Source organism: Neodothiora populina (genome assembly GCF_041146345.1).
Source record: "Neodothiora populina strain CPC 39397 chromosome Unknown canker_contig_12, whole genome shotgun sequence".
In the NCBI taxonomy this organism is placed as follows: domain Eukaryota; kingdom Fungi; phylum Ascomycota; class Dothideomycetes; order Dothideales; family Dothioraceae; genus Neodothiora; species Neodothiora populina.
This window is the reverse complement of record NW_027191404.1, coordinates 560,827-577,558: the sequence shown is the minus strand read 5'-3', so window position 1 is coordinate 577,558 and position 16,732 is coordinate 560,827. Positions and strand designations below refer to the sequence as shown.

At 51.3% G+C, this 16,732-nt stretch overlaps 8 protein-coding genes across 9 annotated transcripts; 4 read left to right on the top strand and 4 right to left on the bottom strand.

Moving 5' to 3' along the window:
* Nucleotides 1-772: 772 nt before the first annotated feature.
* AAFC00_000903 (uncharacterized protein) lies at nt 773-1,528 on the bottom strand (the record flags this gene model as incomplete). The annotated part of the gene is made up of 3 exons (XM_069347637.1): nt 773-840; nt 927-1,019; nt 1,150-1,528. The coding sequence occupies 3 exons, from the start codon at nt 1,526-1,528 to the stop codon at nt 773-775; spliced, it is 540 nt and encodes a 179-aa protein (XP_069203481.1).
* A 554-nt stretch (nt 1,529-2,082) lies between these two features.
* Nucleotides 2,083-4,632, bottom strand: AAFC00_000902 (uncharacterized protein; the record flags this gene model as incomplete). The annotated part of the gene is made up of 1 exon (XM_069347636.1): nt 2,083-4,632. The coding sequence occupies one exon, from the start codon at nt 4,630-4,632 to the stop codon at nt 2,083-2,085; it is 2,550 nt and encodes an 849-aa protein (XP_069203480.1).
* Nucleotides 4,633-4,970: 338 nt separating this feature from the next.
* Nucleotides 4,971-6,785, bottom strand: AAFC00_000901 (uncharacterized protein; the record flags this gene model as incomplete). Its single annotated transcript, XM_069347635.1, has 2 exons — nt 4,971-5,663; nt 5,721-6,785. The coding sequence occupies 2 exons, from the start codon at nt 6,783-6,785 to the stop codon at nt 4,971-4,973; spliced, it is 1,758 nt and encodes a 585-aa protein (XP_069203479.1).
* A 612-nt stretch (nt 6,786-7,397) lies between these two features.
* On the top strand, nt 7,398-7,944 carry AAFC00_000900 (uncharacterized protein; the record flags this gene model as incomplete). The annotated part of the gene is made up of 3 exons (XM_069347634.1): nt 7,398-7,512; nt 7,570-7,685; nt 7,744-7,944. The coding sequence occupies 3 exons, from the start codon at nt 7,398-7,400 to the stop codon at nt 7,942-7,944; spliced, it is 432 nt and encodes a 143-aa protein (XP_069203478.1).
* A 522-nt stretch (nt 7,945-8,466) lies between these two features.
* Nucleotides 8,467-9,921, top strand: AAFC00_000899 (uncharacterized protein; the record flags this gene model as incomplete). Its single annotated transcript, XM_069347633.1, has 1 exon — nt 8,467-9,921. The coding sequence occupies one exon, from the start codon at nt 8,467-8,469 to the stop codon at nt 9,919-9,921; it is 1,455 nt and encodes a 484-aa protein (XP_069203477.1).
* A 1,836-nt stretch (nt 9,922-11,757) lies between these two features.
* Nucleotides 11,758-12,876, top strand: AAFC00_000898 (uncharacterized protein; the record flags this gene model as incomplete). The annotated part of the gene is made up of 1 exon (XM_069347631.1): nt 11,758-12,876. One exon carries the CDS (start codon nt 11,758-11,760, stop codon nt 12,874-12,876), a length of 1,119 nt encoding a protein of 372 aa, XP_069203476.1.
* A 1,370-nt stretch (nt 12,877-14,246) lies between these two features.
* AAFC00_000897 (uncharacterized protein) lies at nt 14,247-15,422 on the top strand (the record flags this gene model as incomplete). Of its 2 annotated transcripts, none has more annotated exons than XM_069347870.1 (1): nt 14,247-15,422. In XM_069347870.1, the coding sequence occupies one exon, from the start codon at nt 14,247-14,249 to the stop codon at nt 15,420-15,422; it is 1,176 nt and encodes a 391-aa protein (XP_069203475.1). The 2 variants fall into 2 exon arrangements, with proteins under 2 accessions (XP_069203475.1, XP_069203474.1); XM_069347630.1 differs by having other exon boundaries at nt 14,262-15,422.
* A 176-nt stretch (nt 15,423-15,598) lies between these two features.
* On the bottom strand, nt 15,599-16,701 carry AAFC00_000896 (mitochondrial 54S ribosomal protein uL22m; the record flags this gene model as incomplete). Its single annotated transcript, XM_069347629.1, has 2 exons — nt 15,599-16,593; nt 16,662-16,701. 2 exons carry the CDS (start codon nt 16,699-16,701, stop codon nt 15,599-15,601), a joined length of 1,035 nt encoding a protein of 344 aa, XP_069203473.1.
* Between the last annotated feature and the right edge of the window lie 31 nt (nt 16,702-16,732).

The following is a 16,732-nucleotide window of genomic DNA, read 5'->3' as shown; positions in this document are numbered from 1 at the left end:
CGGGTCTAAAAGGGGCTCTTGTACAAAAGAAGGAAAAGGAGGCCGAAAAGGCCGCCGAGAGAGTTGCTGCGGCTCGCAATAATATCGCTGGTGGACTGCCTTGGCAGTATGACCATGCTCAGCAGCAGTACGGCCATCAGCATCACCAGCCTCCCGTACCTTTGACACAACCTCGTGCAGCGCCGGAAGTTCGCAAAGTACATACCATTCCACCCTCCACATAACCAGCGGGTGATCAATTTTTACAGACTGGTGCAAGCAACGGCTCTGATCCTAGGTATATGCAGCGATGGGCATTAGGTGGACTCGGAAGATAAGTGCTGTCTGTAGTCCACCTCTTCTTCATCAGGCTTAGGCGCAAGGAGTGAGGACGACTTTAGTGATTACGAGAAGACTCTGGCATTTTTTACGAATTTTGTTTTCTGTTTCTTTTATTATTTGCGCAGAGATACCCCTTGACGCAGAATGGCAATTTTGAATTCCTCTCTGTTCTTGATTCGTGGTCTTGTGCTTGACTCTATTCTCTTCTTGATATGATACGAGAGCTATATTCGTGGACTTTCCGTCCGGTTTAGCAGCCTTAGTCTCTACTAGAAGTGAACAAGCAGGCATGCTTTTATTTTCGGAGATTAGTTATGGGATCATCATTGCGCACGCAAGCACCTTTATGCCTACGGTCGGATACAGAAAAAGAGTCACATTCAAGTCGTGATCAATCTCCACGCTACATGTAAAGAACCTTCAACAACAGAAAGAACAGAGGCTTTGAATTTCAAGTATTCTTAGCATGAACACACAGCGTGATACCACCCAGTACGAACGCGATGCCCAGCCAAGTATCTATTGCAGCACAATTAGCATAACAATCCACTTCCTAGTTCTCGGCTGCGGCCGAAGGTAAGGAAACAGGAGACGACAGAACATACCTCTAGATATAACCTTTCCATCCGCCCACCACTCTCCCAGAACAGTAAAGAGGAACGCGAGAGAATTCGTGATTGGCACCGTGAGGCTGAGTTCTGTTTTTCGTACTCGTCAGTCATTTATCCCTGCTTTCCCACTCCGACACATATCCACCAACAACAGCAACAGCAACAGCAACAAAACAAGGGGCGCCAGACCCTGCGAGAAAGAGGAAAAAAAACATACCCGCCTGCCCAATCAGCAGGAAAAACCAAATACTCCCCGTGAGATTGACAACCAACGGAACCGCATACGCCGGTCTACGCAGCACGTCTCCGACAGCATACAACACCGTCCACACCTTCCTCTTGATCCACAGCCGTGCTCCGCCGCCCGTATTCCCTGCCCCAGTATTTCCTGCCCCTGTTGCGTTATCACGAGCAGGAGAGTCGTCGGTCAACCACCGCCGCGACTCGAGCGTAGCGGCCGAGGGCGAGGAGGAGAGTGCGGCTTTGCGCATGAAGGGCGTTGTCAGGCCCCATGCTGCGCCGACGAGGAGGAATCCGAGCACGTAGCGGAGGATGCCTGGGTTTGGAGCTGCTGGAGGGGACGTGTCGGGGTCCATTGTTCTGGAAGTCTTTCTCTGCGCTTATGTCTTTTGGTGGGTTTTGGTGCGTTGGTCGCGGGCTGGTTGGTTCGAGTATAGAGCTGGGAAGGTGGGGGCTGGGTGAGGGGATGGAGCTGGCTTTCGGAGGCGGGATATTTAAGTTCAGTCGTGTTCGTTAAGTTGCTGGTTGTGGAAACGCCTGCTCGTGTACGTGTCTTAGTACGTGTGAGTAAAGTGCTATCTTTGGTGCAGTATGATATATCTTGTCTGAACGACAATTGACGTCGAGCGTAAACACGGAGATAAAGCGGAGCGGAGGGGAAGCAGTCAAGTGCAGCACAGCGGAGCGGAAAGGCTTGGCTCTGGCTTTCTATCAATTATCATTCTACAGGTATGGTTCATTCGATGCATAGATGGTGAATTGGAGACAAGAGTCGCGTAAAGAAGTGATGGTCTTCTGATCTCCTGCGATCGGAGAGGGGGACGGAATGTGTATATACATATATTTACAATTATCTGTTTGTACAGTGAAGCGACCACTTATACATTTGACTCAAACACTATCTTGTCATTCATGTCGAGTCTACGTCAAACACCGCCTTATCTCTGCTCTCGACTTGCGAATCAGAGTGTGTCTCTACTGTGCTCTTTTCTTCCTCCTTGTGAGACGAATTGCGCGTTGCGACAACAGGCACTTTGACGGCGTTCTGCAGGATCCAGGCAAAGTCTGGATCTCGCCAAAAGTCGACCCCGGCGGCCGTCCATTCTTTGTCCTTCTCGATCGCAGACTCCAGGGACTCGAGAAACGAGTTGACTGGCTGGTACTCGCCGTAAGCAGCCATGTCCTTCTGGATCAGTCCAAGCAGAAAACTTTCACGTTCGTTTTGGGCCCATTCGTTATGGGCTTGCGTCTCGGACGTCACGTCTGGCTCGGGGGTCGTTCCTGGCTGTTTGGCTAGATCCACCAGTCTATCTTTCGTTGCTCCGATTTCTTCGCTATCGGCGCTATCGGATTCGAGTGCATCGAGGCTAGTTTCTGGCGCTGATGTGGAAATGTGTTGGACATCGTCTGCAACTCCCAGCGCGGCTTTGGTCATGAATGCTTTGGATCTGTTGAGCCTGCTGTCATGGAGCGATGATTCAACATCGTTTTGTCCTTGCTGTACCGACTTGCTTCGAAGAATGCCTTTGGCTTTGCTTGTCGTCCTCGACCGTGGTGCGTACCACAGAGCTGCTTCCTCGAACCCCTTTTGCATGCTGTTAGACACATTGCCTGACATACAAGCATAGCGCCATACTACACGCATGAGATTGTAGGCGCGAGTGCGGCCAGCCATGAGAAAGAGGCGTGTGTAAAGTCGCTCTTCGATCGCAACTCCTCCGGCCTTTGCAGGAGCAGTCGGTCCATTGATGGCGTCCATGGAGGCGAGCAGCGCGGTCGTATTGTTCTGGGCAGCGGCTTCTTCGGCCAGGGTATTGAGAGTCACTTCATTTGGATGCCTGCCCCTTTCACGGAGGACTGAGAGGATATACAGTGCGTCTGTGAATTGGCCCCGTTTGCAACGTACCGCTAGCATAGCATTGGCCCCCGATTTGTCAAGCCAATCTTTGCCCTGCATCATTTTGTCGTAGTGTTCGAAGAAAGCAGATGTACTGCCACCACGATCAACCCAGTCGGCAAAAGTAGATCCTACAAGTGCGTCCCCCACTGCCATCCTCGCCTGAGTATTCGCGAGCATGCCCATCTCGCGCATGACTGGCAAGACTGCTAATCTGGCCGCTTTCGGATCCCGAAGGTGCACGAGATTCAGGAATGCAGTCCAGGTCTCCCAATCGGGGATGTTCGAACGAGAGCGCATGGCCTTGAGCAGGAAGGTGAAATTGTGCACATCTCCGGCAAAGGCAGCGGAACGGAGACAGGTGTTGAAGTTGCGAATGGTGAGGATTCGGCCATTCGGGTGGCTACGTCTCACACGACTCGTGTCCAGGGCCTCCATTATCTGTCGGACCTCGGGTAGCTTTCGATGACCGGTCAAAAAGTCCAGTGCATCGTTTGTGGCTCGACTCGAGATGTACGGGTGGATGGAAGGGTCAGTCAAGAGCCTTACAAGGCATTTGGTAATGACATCTATGTGTTTTGACATGGTCGTGGTATCGACGGGCGAGTATGAAGAAACCCGACGAACCCGCGGCGGCTTGGACTTGACGAGATCAGACACATAGTTGGCCACGGTTATGGTAGTCCAAGCTTGAGGTAGAGCAATCTCGTGGACGAGCTTTTGTGTTTGCCTACGCGAGTACCCATTGGCGAAGACGCTCCGCAGAGGTGAATCTTGGGACTGAGGAATGCTGGTGAGACGATATCGACCCATATTTCTCCCGTCGCTGTCGCCATCTTTCATCGTTCTGATTTTGATGTTGTTATTCAGGTACTGCTTGGCCGCCTTGATCGCTGCAGGTGTGCCGACCAGATACAAGGATTTGAAATGACGAGACTCGCCATGTCGCTCCCAGTCGGCATCGGCCATATCATCAATGGTAATTTGGACTTGACAATCAGTCATAAGGTAGACTTCGAGGAAGAGAGTGCCGAGGCTTCCAGAATAGTAGCCCGTGGTCCCATCTGGCATGTTCAGGCGTTGCAGCTGACTGATGTGTTGCTGCTCCCCGCGCGGTGTGCGCTTTTGCAATTCTGTGAATGCATCACGCCAGTCCTCGAACTTGGGATATTTGGCATTGATGATTACGTTACGCTTTTCTTCCTTGTGTCTCGCCAGGTTCTTCCTGACGACAAGTCTTTTAACCAATTTAGTAGAAGGGCGACTATCGGGATCTGACGCTGTTCGTCCCCTGCTGTTTCCAGCCGTCCGTCGAGGACTCTTAGATGATCCCTGTAGCGGAGTGGCCTCATCAACTGGATGATCTATGGTCTGGACATCACTGTCCCTAGTTGAGGACTCTGTGGCAGTTGGCTGATGCTGAGTGGTGGAGGTGGTGGTGCTACCCGTGAACCATCGCGGATACAGGAAAAGCAATGGCGGATCATGATGACACGGCTGCTGTGCCGCTACGCGACTGATCAGACTATCGAGTCGTCCGTAAAGACGATGGCGTGGTGGCATTCGCTCGTTGCATGCTCGACACGAAGTCTGGATACCGTCGTCTTGTCGCCAAAATATTACAGTAAAGACAAAGGATGCGGAGGTGAAGCACTTCACCGCAAATCGCGCTAAACTACTTTGAGTGTCGGCTTCTGTGAAATAGGACTGTATATGTGTGGTACAGTAACTCGGCACCATTGCAGGCCAGTGACCGGAATAATAATCTGATCAATACTATAGTAATTTACAAAAGGAATCGCTGGCGCTACGCTGCAGATTACGACTACCACGACTAATGGACGCCCCTTCCTTTGCCCTTGGCCCAGTCCTTGGCCCGTCTGATCATCCTTGAATCTTCATCACCACTTCTCATGTGACGATCCAGTCTTTTGTTTGCTCAACTTTGTTTCTGGGTCCGATCCTTCCCCATCGTCTTCCGTTGTTTCCTCTGCCGTAACGTACGTCGGGTCGGAACTGGACTCTTCCTTCGAGCCAGATTGGGTTGGCTTCGACGAGTCTGACTTATTTCTCTCCGTGCCACGCTCTGCTGATGAGCTAGCTTCTTCACCATGTTGTCCATGAGGATGTTCACCTCCCTTGCTTTTCTCAGAAAACCCTCCAGGTTCGCTGTCTGAGTCCGAATCCGAGTCTGGTGGCGAGATCTGTTCGCGCGAGTCCTCGTCGACTACTGCTTGTCGGGATTTTCCCTTCTCCTTCGCTGTGCTCCTCGCATTGCCTCCAGGTCCAGATTGATCCAGGCCGTGCCACTCACTGCCCCAACCCTCTCCACCGTCAGGCGCTTTGCCTGCTTTGCCCTCATGTACTAGCTCTCTCTGATCACTCCAGTACTCAAGCTTCTTGACTTGATCACCAGCTGCAGCGATGGCGCGCATGAGGTTGTCGATCCTCCGCTTCTCCAGTGGTCCTTCTACCTCACCCCGTTCAGCATGATCCTCCCGATGACGTGATGCTTTGTCGCATTTCTCCATGAGCATACTCAAAAGCTGCCGCCTTGAGTCCTGAAAAACGCACAATGCCATGATCTTGGGCATCTGGTAGTGGCTGTCAGCAAAACTTTGTCCGCAGTAACAGCGTCTTGACATACATACCTGCTCTTCGAGATAATAGACGTCTTCTCCTGCATTCTCAATAAAATAGCGCACGAGAACTATCTTCTCGCGATCCAGCGCAGCTCTTCGAAGGTGTGCCATGAGGGTTCCGATGTCCTTGATCTCTGTGGGCTCTTCGTTGTATTCCTCTTCCATACGTGACTGCGCCTTCTTGAGCAACGTTGACGGTACAAGACTATTTGTCCGACTGAGGTTATTGGAAGGATGGATGGTGAAGTAATCCGTGTTCATGTTGTGTGCATCACCCAAGCGTCCACGACCTGGGTCGCCACGATGCTGCTTTCTGACGCGCTTCCTCAGCCATCTTCGCCGTCGCACCCACGAGTGACCCCATGGATGATTGCCATGCCAGGAGAAGCCTCTGTTGAAGGAGAACGAGTATTCCCAGCCTTCTTCGTCCACGTCTCGCGACATGTCGACATACCAAGACTCCCAAGCCCACTCCCAGTTTGGGTCTGGGACTTGGGCGTTAGTGATATTCACAGGACTCGGCTTCCTGTGTTCATTCAGCCAGGCCTTTGGGTCAAAGTTCAGTAATGATTTAGACGAGAAGTGTGGGACACCAAAGGCCCACCAGCCTCGTTGATTCTCCCAGAGAATGTCTATGACTGCTTCTTCCTTTCGCGCAATCTGAAACTGCCGTTTCGTCTTCAGCAGCCCCTTGACCTTCTTCTTCCCCCACTTGACATAGCTTTGGTCGCCTGTTGATGATGCGTAAGTCCCCGTTTCGCTCGTCCGGCTTTGGGGAATGAACAGTTTGTCTTCCTGGTATTTTGCATATTTTCTGTGAGCCAGCGATTGATGTAGTGATTGTTTCGTCCATCGTCGATTCAGAGAATTAGCTGGAGAGAGCGTGTCGTCAGCTTCTTCTTCGACTTCGTGCACACCGTCTGCTGACACCGATGCGGTGTGGTCAACTAGTGATATGGTCCGGCCTGTAGCAGTAGTCGCCCGCGAGGGAGGCGGTGGAATCTCATCAAGATCTCTCGTAGCTTTACTCGGCCCCGCTTGTGTAGCCGCAGGAACACTTACGGCGGCAGACATTGTTACGAAGAGCTCTCGAGCAAAAGCAAATGCATTCTGGTCTCAGCCTGTCTTACGATACGCAGTGGGATGGTACATATGTCACAGTCGGGAAATGACAATGTCAAAAGGGAGATCATCACAACAAAAGATATGATCGACCATTAATGTTGCGATCTTCGATATCTCGGATAAGAATAGGCACCACTAAAAAGTGATCCTAACTGTTGACTCGTGGTCGATCGTCATGTGGAGAAGCCAAGATTCCTTTAACAAATGCCCTGTTGCTGCACACTGTTAGGCCGAGTACAGTTACAAACCCTGTATAACGCGTGGTTCAAACCACAATGACTTCAACGTGATATGTGACGTCACATTGGGTCCAGCCCGCAGCCACAGCCAATTGCGTCACATGTCAATGAGAGCTTGACCTGGTCGTATCGATGGAAATGGCGTAGTCATGGAGTAACAGCCTTCTAAATGTGAGGAGCTACCTACGGCCTTAATACCTTAGTTTCGCTGTCTTCTTCTTCATCCTGACATCCTTTGCAAACGAACCAATCTCAAGATCCCTATCGATTCACTTTCCAATCTTCTATACCAACCACACAAGAACTCTCACGAACAATCAAAATGGCCGCAAGAAGTCGTCTCCCTCTCATCGCCGCCCTCGCCCTCGGTGGTGGTGGTGGTTACTACCTATACAACGCAGGCGGCAATGCGAAGGTCGCCGAGAAGCAGATTGAGCGTATGCTACTGCCCAACCAAGTATATATACCTGTTGTGGTCACTGACGATGCTATAGATGATGCCGCTCGCCTTTCTTCCAAGGTCAAGTCTGAGATCCCTGGCAGAGGCAAGGAGGCCAAGACCGAGGCCAAGTTGATCGGCGAACAGGCTGGCGCAAAGCTCGATGAGACTGTAAGTGGATCATAATCATTCTCCATACTCATTGAAGCTGGCTGATGATCCATTGCAGCTTGCCGCCGCAAAAGCAAAGACCAAGGAGTTCGACAGCCAGTTCCAAGCAAAGACGGCCGAAGCTGAGAAGTCCATTGAGAAGTACCGAAAGGAGGCAGGCAAGGAGCTCAACAGCGCAGTGGACAAGTTTGACAAGACTGTCGAGGACGGAGTAGCCAAGACTAAGAGTGGCATCTCCAGCTGGTTCGGCGGCAAGTAGAACCCTTTCGCGACGAAGCGCAAGCCTGTGGTGGAAACAAAAGATCCTGGCGATGAGCCTGCTTGAGATTATCCCTTTTAATTATCGATATCCGTATATGCCATTGAATGATACCACATGAACCTAGCGCCTGACCTTCCTGTCAAGGATGCACGTGACGCTATATACCTATGTTTGATGCTTAGACTACAGCATTAGAATTCATGTTGTCTACAGACAGTGAACATCTATGATTGATCTCAATATAGCTTGCTGGAACGATTGTGCTGGATAGGTCCTCGATACTACTGTAGGTCGACGAGCTTCGACTCGCAAGCTCAGCCGAGAATTTAGACTTTGCTAGCGTCATGCAACCACTTTGACGCGACACGATCGCGTTTCTTCCAACCACTCCAGTTTCGCGACACCTGATTGTTTACATCTACATGACCATCCATCATTCAATCATCTCAACACTTGTATCATTGTTTTGTTAGCATATCAAATATAACAATAAGCATCACTATCAACATATTCTCAATAATGCCGACGATGATGCGAAGACGAGCCACTGTGCAGCCTGCAGAGCAAAGTAAACAGACCATTCCTACCGCGGCACAGAAGAGCATCAGTCACTATGGGCGTGTCATGAAGCCACAGAAGGTGGATCACAGTGCAAAGAAGCGCAGAGGATTATTAGAAGAGGGTATCCAGATTTCTCCTATCGGAGATGTGATCGAAGTCGTACCTAGAAAGGTACAAAAGACTCGAGCTGCAGAGCCTACGATTCCTGAATCACAACCGATAACTTCCGCTTCTACACGCAAGAGAAAGAACGACGATGTCACAGAGACGCCGCAGCACAAGAGGTTCAAGAACGACGTGCCGCCCACGCCGGCAGAGACACCCAGCAGAGCAGCACTTCACCTGTTCGACAAACTCACCATTGACAATGTCACCTCCACATCTGTAGAAGCACAAATACCATACGACACACCTCCCCTCACGCCGAGGTCTCTTGGAGAAGCTCCAGGCTCAGATTCCATCGAGCAACTACCGCCGCCTTTACAGGATCTAGCGCGACTTTTCTCGTCGTTCCTCACCAGCACGTCTCTTTACTATGCACACAACGGCTCGGGCTCTCCATTGCAACTTTCGTTCGTCCTGCACAATGTCACCAAGGCCTGGAAGAAACGTGCTGTAACCGAGACCGACATTCGCAGACTGCTCGGGATTCTCGGAGATTCAGCTTTTGAAATTGTGGATAATGGAGACGGCATGATCTGTCTAGAGCAAGTCGATGCCGTAGCTGGCCATTTCAATCAGCCTGAGTTGAGGCTGTCTTTCGAGAAGAGCCTGTGTCAGCAATGGAGTACTTGGGTGCGCGACTCGTCTAACAAGAGGCAGGAAGTGTCGCGATTCATAGACCAACTACCACTAATTGGCGTGCGCGAGGGCGATCTTGTCTCCGTAAAACCAGCAGGCTCCGTCCGTGGTCAAAATTGCTTGGACGACATCAGGAGAGGAGCCGCGCAGGCCAAGCTTCTAGTCGAAAAAGCTGGTCAAAGATCCGTCGTCGCCGCTGAAGCCAAGACATCGGCTGGGGTCACTAGCCGGGGGAGCAAGCTTCTGGACCGCATTCTTGCCAAACAGCAGTCGATCTCGTCACGGGGCGGTGGCCCGACTCAAGAAGAAATGGATCGCAAGACCGCTCTCGGTCGTATCGAAGACGTTGTGCCTGTACTCGACGTCCTCGCCGGCTCTCGACCCAGAGTGAGTTTTTCGACACAGACTCTGATTTCCAATCTGCAGAACTCGCTTCGCAACCCGATATCGAGGGAGGAAGCCGAACATTGTTTGGAATTGATATCTGGCGAGATTGCGCCGGGCTTCGTTTCCATGATCAAGTCCGGCCAGGTCAAGGGCATCGTTATTGTGAGAGGTGGGAGACCGACGAACGCTGAGCTGCGGCAGAGGTTGGATCGTGCTGGCGCCTAGATTTATTGCTTATCCCAGGGGTATCTGCTCATCGGGGGGCGAAGCGTCAAGTCGTCAATAAGCAAGACCACTTCTACTGTCGATCATTCGAGGAGATCATCCCGACTTCAGCACCGACGGATCAAATACACAAAATTTAGCCGAGATCAATTGTGGCAATTTGTGTCAAATGTAGAATCTTCGTCGTTTATGCAACTATACTGTACTGCAACAGTACTTGTACCTTACCCCATACCCGCCGCCCTTAGGCTAAGCCTACTGTACCCCATATATCGTGCCCCTGCTTGCACCTATGCTGCACTGTATATGCATGCAGGTGCAGCTTTAACACCACCACTCATGTACAACTCCATGTTCTATCACAACTACTTCACATTACACGAAAGCCCGTCTGTTTCGACTTGAGACATGAATTTACCATGAACATATGCACTGTGTTTTCTTCGTAGCGAATCCTCAGGACCTTCCAATTTGGACCAACATCTTTCATCTGATGCATAAGGCGCATAGAATCATGCGATGTGACAGGTGGTCCCATTCTATCATCCCGCCCATAGCACCAGTATATACAACTATAGTAAAGTTCACCGCTCCGAGATGTTTATATTTCTTTTTGCGAGTACATTGGATATGCAGGGATATACAGAGTGTCTGATGATTGCTTTTCTATTATGAGTACGATTGAGCTGCTAGAATTTACAGAATGCTTGGTAGTTGTTCTTCTATTACCGGCCCAATAACAGGATTGCGAGGATATACAGACTGCTCGGAGAAAGGAAGCCGGAGCGACGCTCCAAGGACCAAGCATACTCCGACGCGATCCTTGGAGTGATCCGAGTGTAATGCTTCGCTTGATCTGTCTGAAACAACTCATCGCCGCTAGCTTCATCGCCCTGGCGCTCTTTCGAAATCTTGTAGAAGTCTGGATTACATGCTTCGTTTCACACATGGCTCATGCCCTTTGCCATTGACCGCCTTATGAAACAGCGACTTTGGTTAGGGCTTGTTTCCAATTTGATGGTTCGCGTAATGCCATGCCATTGCACATCACCGGGTCGGTCCCGTCGAGGAACACCGACACTAAGGTAATTCTTCAGCCGACCTCGAACATTACAGATCGAAGCGTGCATCGATGTCCTCAAGTCGAATACCGATCTTGACACAAGCAACAAACATTCTGACTGTCAATTAAACTTTCCTCGTGTCGAGGAACTGTGTCGAGGATTCTGTCAGGGTTTGAGCAAAGTAACATCAACGTGCTTTTCCCAAGACTCGCAGAAGATACCGAAATGCTTGATGTAGGCGAAGGCGGGCGAAGGCCCCTGGTCATTTCTTGATAGTGCTTGTTACAATTTGCACTTCTTGGCAATATAGCAGTCCCTTCAACGGATCGGCTCCTCGGTTCGGTGCTGAGCCATCAACCATATCGCAAGACGAACAGTCCGTGCAATGATCCCGAAGTAGATACAAAACATCATGTGGATCAGATAGCGCTTTGTCGAAGCTAATACCATTGTAGAAAGCATACCATATATCGAACACACTACTACAGTAAGGTGGTGGCTCACATGGCTGGCTGCGGGCCCGGCACGAGATTTCGTTACAGGATAATGTGGTTGCTATCCTTCAGGGGGGACCTCGAGGTCAAGTACATATAGCAGCATGAATTCCATACTCCCATCTCTTTTCTTCTCATCAACAAACTCATTCCTTCTTTCCCCCACCATTCAATATCTTTCTCCGGTCAGCAGGCTGTCCTAACCACAAGTCACTCTTTACAAGTCTACCGTTTCTTACAAACCAAAAAACCCCTCAACCACCCCAACAGCATTCAAGATGGTTCGCACCGCTCTTCCTTTGGCCGTTCTTGCAAGCGCTGGCGCTTCGCTCGTCGCTGCTGCCCCCACCAACCAGCTCACTGAGCGTGCCAGCTGCACCTTCACCACTGCTGATGCCGCCAAGTCTGGCAAGGCCTCTTGCAGCACCATCACCCTGAACAACATCAAGGTTCCCGCTGGTGAGACTCTTGACCTTACCAAGCTCAAGGCTGGCACCAAGGTCATCTTCGAGGGTACCACCTCTTTCGCCTACAAGGAGTGGGAGGGACCTCTCATCTCCGTTTCCGGATCCAACATCGAGGTCTCCGGTGCCAGCGGCCACGTCATCAACGCTGGCGGTGCTAGCTGGTGGGACGGCAAGGGTACCAACGGTGGCAAGAAGAAGCCCAAGTTCTTCTACGCCCACTCCATGAAGGGAGGCAGCATCAAGGGCCTCAACGTCAAGGACACCCCCGTCCAGGGTTTCTCCATCAACTCCTCCAACGACCTTACCGTCTCTGGCATCACCATTGACAACAAGGACGGTGACAAGGAGTCTGGCGGCAAGGCTCTCGGCCACAACACCGACGCTTTCGATGTCGGTTCCTCCACCGGAATCCACATCAGCGACGTCACCATCTACAACCAGGATGACTGCCTCGCCATCAACTCTGGCACTGACATCTCCTTCACCGGCTCTTACTGCTCCGGTGGTCACGGTATCTCCATCGGTTCCGTTGGTGGCCGCAGCGACAACACCGTCGAGAACGTGTTCATCTCCAACAACAAGATTGTTGACTCTGACAACGGTGCTCGCATCAAGACCGTCTACGGTGCCACCGGTGCCGTCAAGAACGTCACCTACTCCGACATCACCCTCTCCAACATTGCCAAGTACGGTATTGTCATCGAGCAGGATTACGAGAACGGCTCCCCTACTGGCAAGCCCACCACCGGTGTCCCCATCACCGACCTCCACATCTCTGGCATCACCGGCACGGTTGCCTCCAAGGCCGAGGAGGTCTATATCCTCTGCGGCAAGGGCTCTTGCTCCGACTGGTCCTGGTCCAACGTCAAGATCACCGGTGGCAAGAAGAGCTCTGCCTGCGCTGGCATTCCTTCCGGTGCCTCTTGCTAAGCGTCTCGCTCTACTCCACTCCATTAGATACCGGAATGACTTTTTCTCTCTCACAGTCGACTGTGGGGAGAAAGATCACAAGACTATAATGGACTCTGGGGGGAACCAAAGGACAAAATCTGAAAGGGATGTAGTTGTTGGGCTAATGTTCACAATATCAATAGTGTTACCTAATGTTGATATTCCTTGAACAAGATGTAAAATATAATATAAAAGCATTTTTGGAAGATGCCTCGCAGCTTATTCTTTGCGAAGGCGACTACAAAACTCACCTGTGCCTCTTCTTTTCTTTGTGCTGTGATGCAGTTGAAGTGACACTACCCTTCCAGCTTCTGATAGTCCCAGAGCCATGACAGCTGTCAGTCCGCGCCTCGCCCTATATAACCAGTGCTATAGAATCCACAAGTCATAAGTATAGTGGAGCGCCCCTCTGCACTAGCACCCAGATCCCAGTTTCCCTTCGCTCATCCCTCGGATCACGCTAGAACCCTCCAGCAATTAGGCGATTAAGATTCCGTGGCCTCATCGATTTATCAGGAAGAGCAGTAAGGAAAACTTACGCGAGCACGGCAGGGTGCTGATTCTGTCGTGTCGGTTGTTCAGACGATACTGCGGTGCCTTGGATGTCTGATTCATTGCTTGGGTGGCTTTCTATACAAGTACATGTTCCCACCGTGGGTACCTTATGCATTACTTCACCTCACGTGTACGGCCAAGACGAAGTATTTGCGCCCAACGGGGCTTCGTTCAGTGTATACCTCAGTGAAAGGCACTTCAGTCTTGAGGCTTTTGCTTACTTCACCGTGAAGATGAGGTAGAGTTTACTTAATTATGAGGTGGCGGGCGTCTATCCGACGAGCTGAAGTCGAAACAGAAAAATAAATAGAGAGCACGTGGCGTCGCTGTCCGGATTAGGTAGGTGCTTTCGGTTCTGTGCAGTGACCTCACTGTACATGTGCTTTGTACGATCCTGCATACCTTATTGTTGTTAGTAGTGAGGTAAGGTACAGTAGTAGTAGGTGAGAGATGAAAGCTGTTTGACGTTGGAACATTCAGTAAAACGAATAGAGTTTACTGAAGAGGCGGGGCATCGTAAGGTACATGTAGGTAAGCTTGACTGAGTAAGATAGTGTGGTAGAAAGTGTATATCAATCTGTTTTCTGCTTACAATCTTCAGCAAAGCTTCTTATCCTGTGTGTACTCGAAGTTTAGGGCTATGTTGAAGTCTTGGATCGTTGGGTGATGTGGATATATTCATCGCGTGCGATAAGAGGTGCATAAGATAATTCTGATAGACGACCCGTCTCAAACATCTCCAATCCACTTGTCGTAGTCACGACCTTTAAGAAAGACTGAAGGTGGCAACACACATGGCTCAGCACAGAATGGATACCTTCTTGTCTTCTTCGGACGACTCGGGGCAAAACAGTCCACAGGCCTCGTCCAGCCCACCTTTCTGGGCTATTGCAGTCACGGCTACCGTCGTTGTGATTGCTCTCAGAATCCATTTGTTTCTCTATGGACAGCGCGACAACAAAAGTGCTGAGAAAGCCGACCTGCCCAAGCCGTCCGAGATTGTCTCTTTGAGGATATATCCCATCAAATCATGCAGAGGCATCGAGATCAAGTCATGCAAAGTCCTAAAGACCGGGCTCGAGCTCGACCGTAATTGGATGTTTGTAGACGCGGATTCGAAAGAGTTCTTGACTATCCGGTCTGATCCCTCAATGACATTGATTGACACAACTCTGTCAAGCGATGGCAACAAAGACAGCCAGGACTGGACGACTCTCACAATTGCGGTCCACGGCACAGACGCGCGCATTTCAATCCCTTGCCATCCGTCTGGGGAATGGCTGACTCAAAACTGCACTCTACAAGACGTCTCGATCTGGGGTGACCAGACCGACGGATGGAAATACAGCGACGAAATCAACAATATCTTTACTCAGTTCTTCAATAAAGATGTCTGGCTCATCTACAAAGGACCGACGCCACGACTGGCTAATGGAAATGCCGATGAGTCGTTGTACGGGAAGAAAGAAGCCCATTTCTTCGCCGACGTCATGAGTCTGCAGGTCGCGTCGCAGGCGAGCATGGACGACCTGAACAGAAGACTGAAAGGAAAGGGCCAAGACGGAGACTTGACTGTCGAACGGTTCAGACCGAACATCATCATTAAGGGCAACGAGCCATGGGAGGAAGACCGTTGGAAACGAGTCCAGATCGTCACTGCAGAAAATGAGAATGCAAATAGCGACGAGGAGAAAAAGTCAGGCACACCCCTGGATGTCCTGGCTCGATGCGCCAGATGTCAAGTTCCGAATGTCAATCCTGACACGGCGGCCAAACATAAACACGAGCCATGGGATACGCTGATGAAGTTCAGAAGGGTCGACACTGGTGGTGTGGCTAAATACAAGCCTTGCTTCGGGATGCTTTGTATGCCTGTTCAGGAGGGCTGGGTCAGTGTGGGGTCCGAGTTGCAAGTTCTGGAGACTACGGAGAAACATCTCTACAACACTGCCAGGTTTGCAGAGCTTTGATTTCATGACACCTGAGTGAGCAAGATTTATGGTGGGAAGCATTGGTCATATTTTTTTGGTACAGAAATCCGCCACTTTGAGTGATGTTCGTTTTTATACGTCCAGCATATTGGGTGGTCGAAAGATATGATATTGTACACAAAGAAGATTAGGAGAAGAAATCGGCGAATCTGCATCTACCAGGAGAACCACTGTCGCTGGCCCACGATGGGTCTGTCGGGCAGCGGATGCCAGACCTTCTTCTCCCTTTGCCTCCTTCTCTTTTCTTCTCTCTGCTCGTACTCCCTCACCCTCGTGGCCTCCTCTTTGAGCACAACACTCAGACTCGTCCAGGGTGTTTGCATAATGTTGACACGACCCTTGGCACGGTAATCGGGTGCCTTTCCATAAGGTCCCCGTCCCACCCATGCTTGGTCGATATAGATCTTTGACTTGTCGGTGACGGTGTGACGCTTGCCATCCTTGAGCTGGATGTCAATTGGTTTTGCCTCGGCTGCTTCAGGTGCGGCGGTCGAAGCCTCGACGGCGCCCAGACCCATGCCTCTCTTCACAATCGCCTCATCCCGCGTGAACTCGAGATATTGCAGAATGTCCTGGGCGGCCTTCTTCTTGCTGAACCTCATCTGCACAATAGCATCGTCAATCGTCTTGCCGGCGATCTGACGAGCGAGCATTCCTAATTTCTTAGTCGAGGTCTTGAAGTTGTGACTCCGGCTCGCGAGCTCCCTCTCGGTGCGCTTGATGAACAAAGGCTCGTTGAGACGGCCACCCTTGCGGACCTCTCGAATGACCATCTTGCGCTGCCATCGCTCGCGGGCGGCGGGGTTGGGGTCGAGCACGGCGGCCATGGTGGCAGGGTTTCGCGGCACGCCTCCGGCTTGGGTCTCCTCGGTCGTGCTGGCTTGCTGTTCGGCCGCTGCGGCTTTCTCTTCCTCGCGCTCTTGGATGCGGCGGTCGGCGTCGAAGATGGACGATGAGGCGAGGTCACCGCGGATGATGGACGGTTGGCTCTTCTCCGGCTTGCGCTTCATGTACTCGTCCAGGATGGGGTTCGTGTGGGCGGCTGTGTTTTCCTTCTTGCCGCGGCCGAACCAGTTGAATGCGGTCCGGCGGGCTTGGAAAGGGAGGTTCGCCGTCGCTGGCTGTGGGTGGTGGAGACATTGGAGGGCGCCTGGGGGAGAAAAGAGGCAAGAGTCAGCGGGTCGTGGTGCCAGCACTGGAGATGAACAGGATACATACTGGACTGTAGCAGTCGCCGCGAGGGCGTTCTCACGCTCATCTTTCTGGATAGTGTGGTAGACGATGCGGAT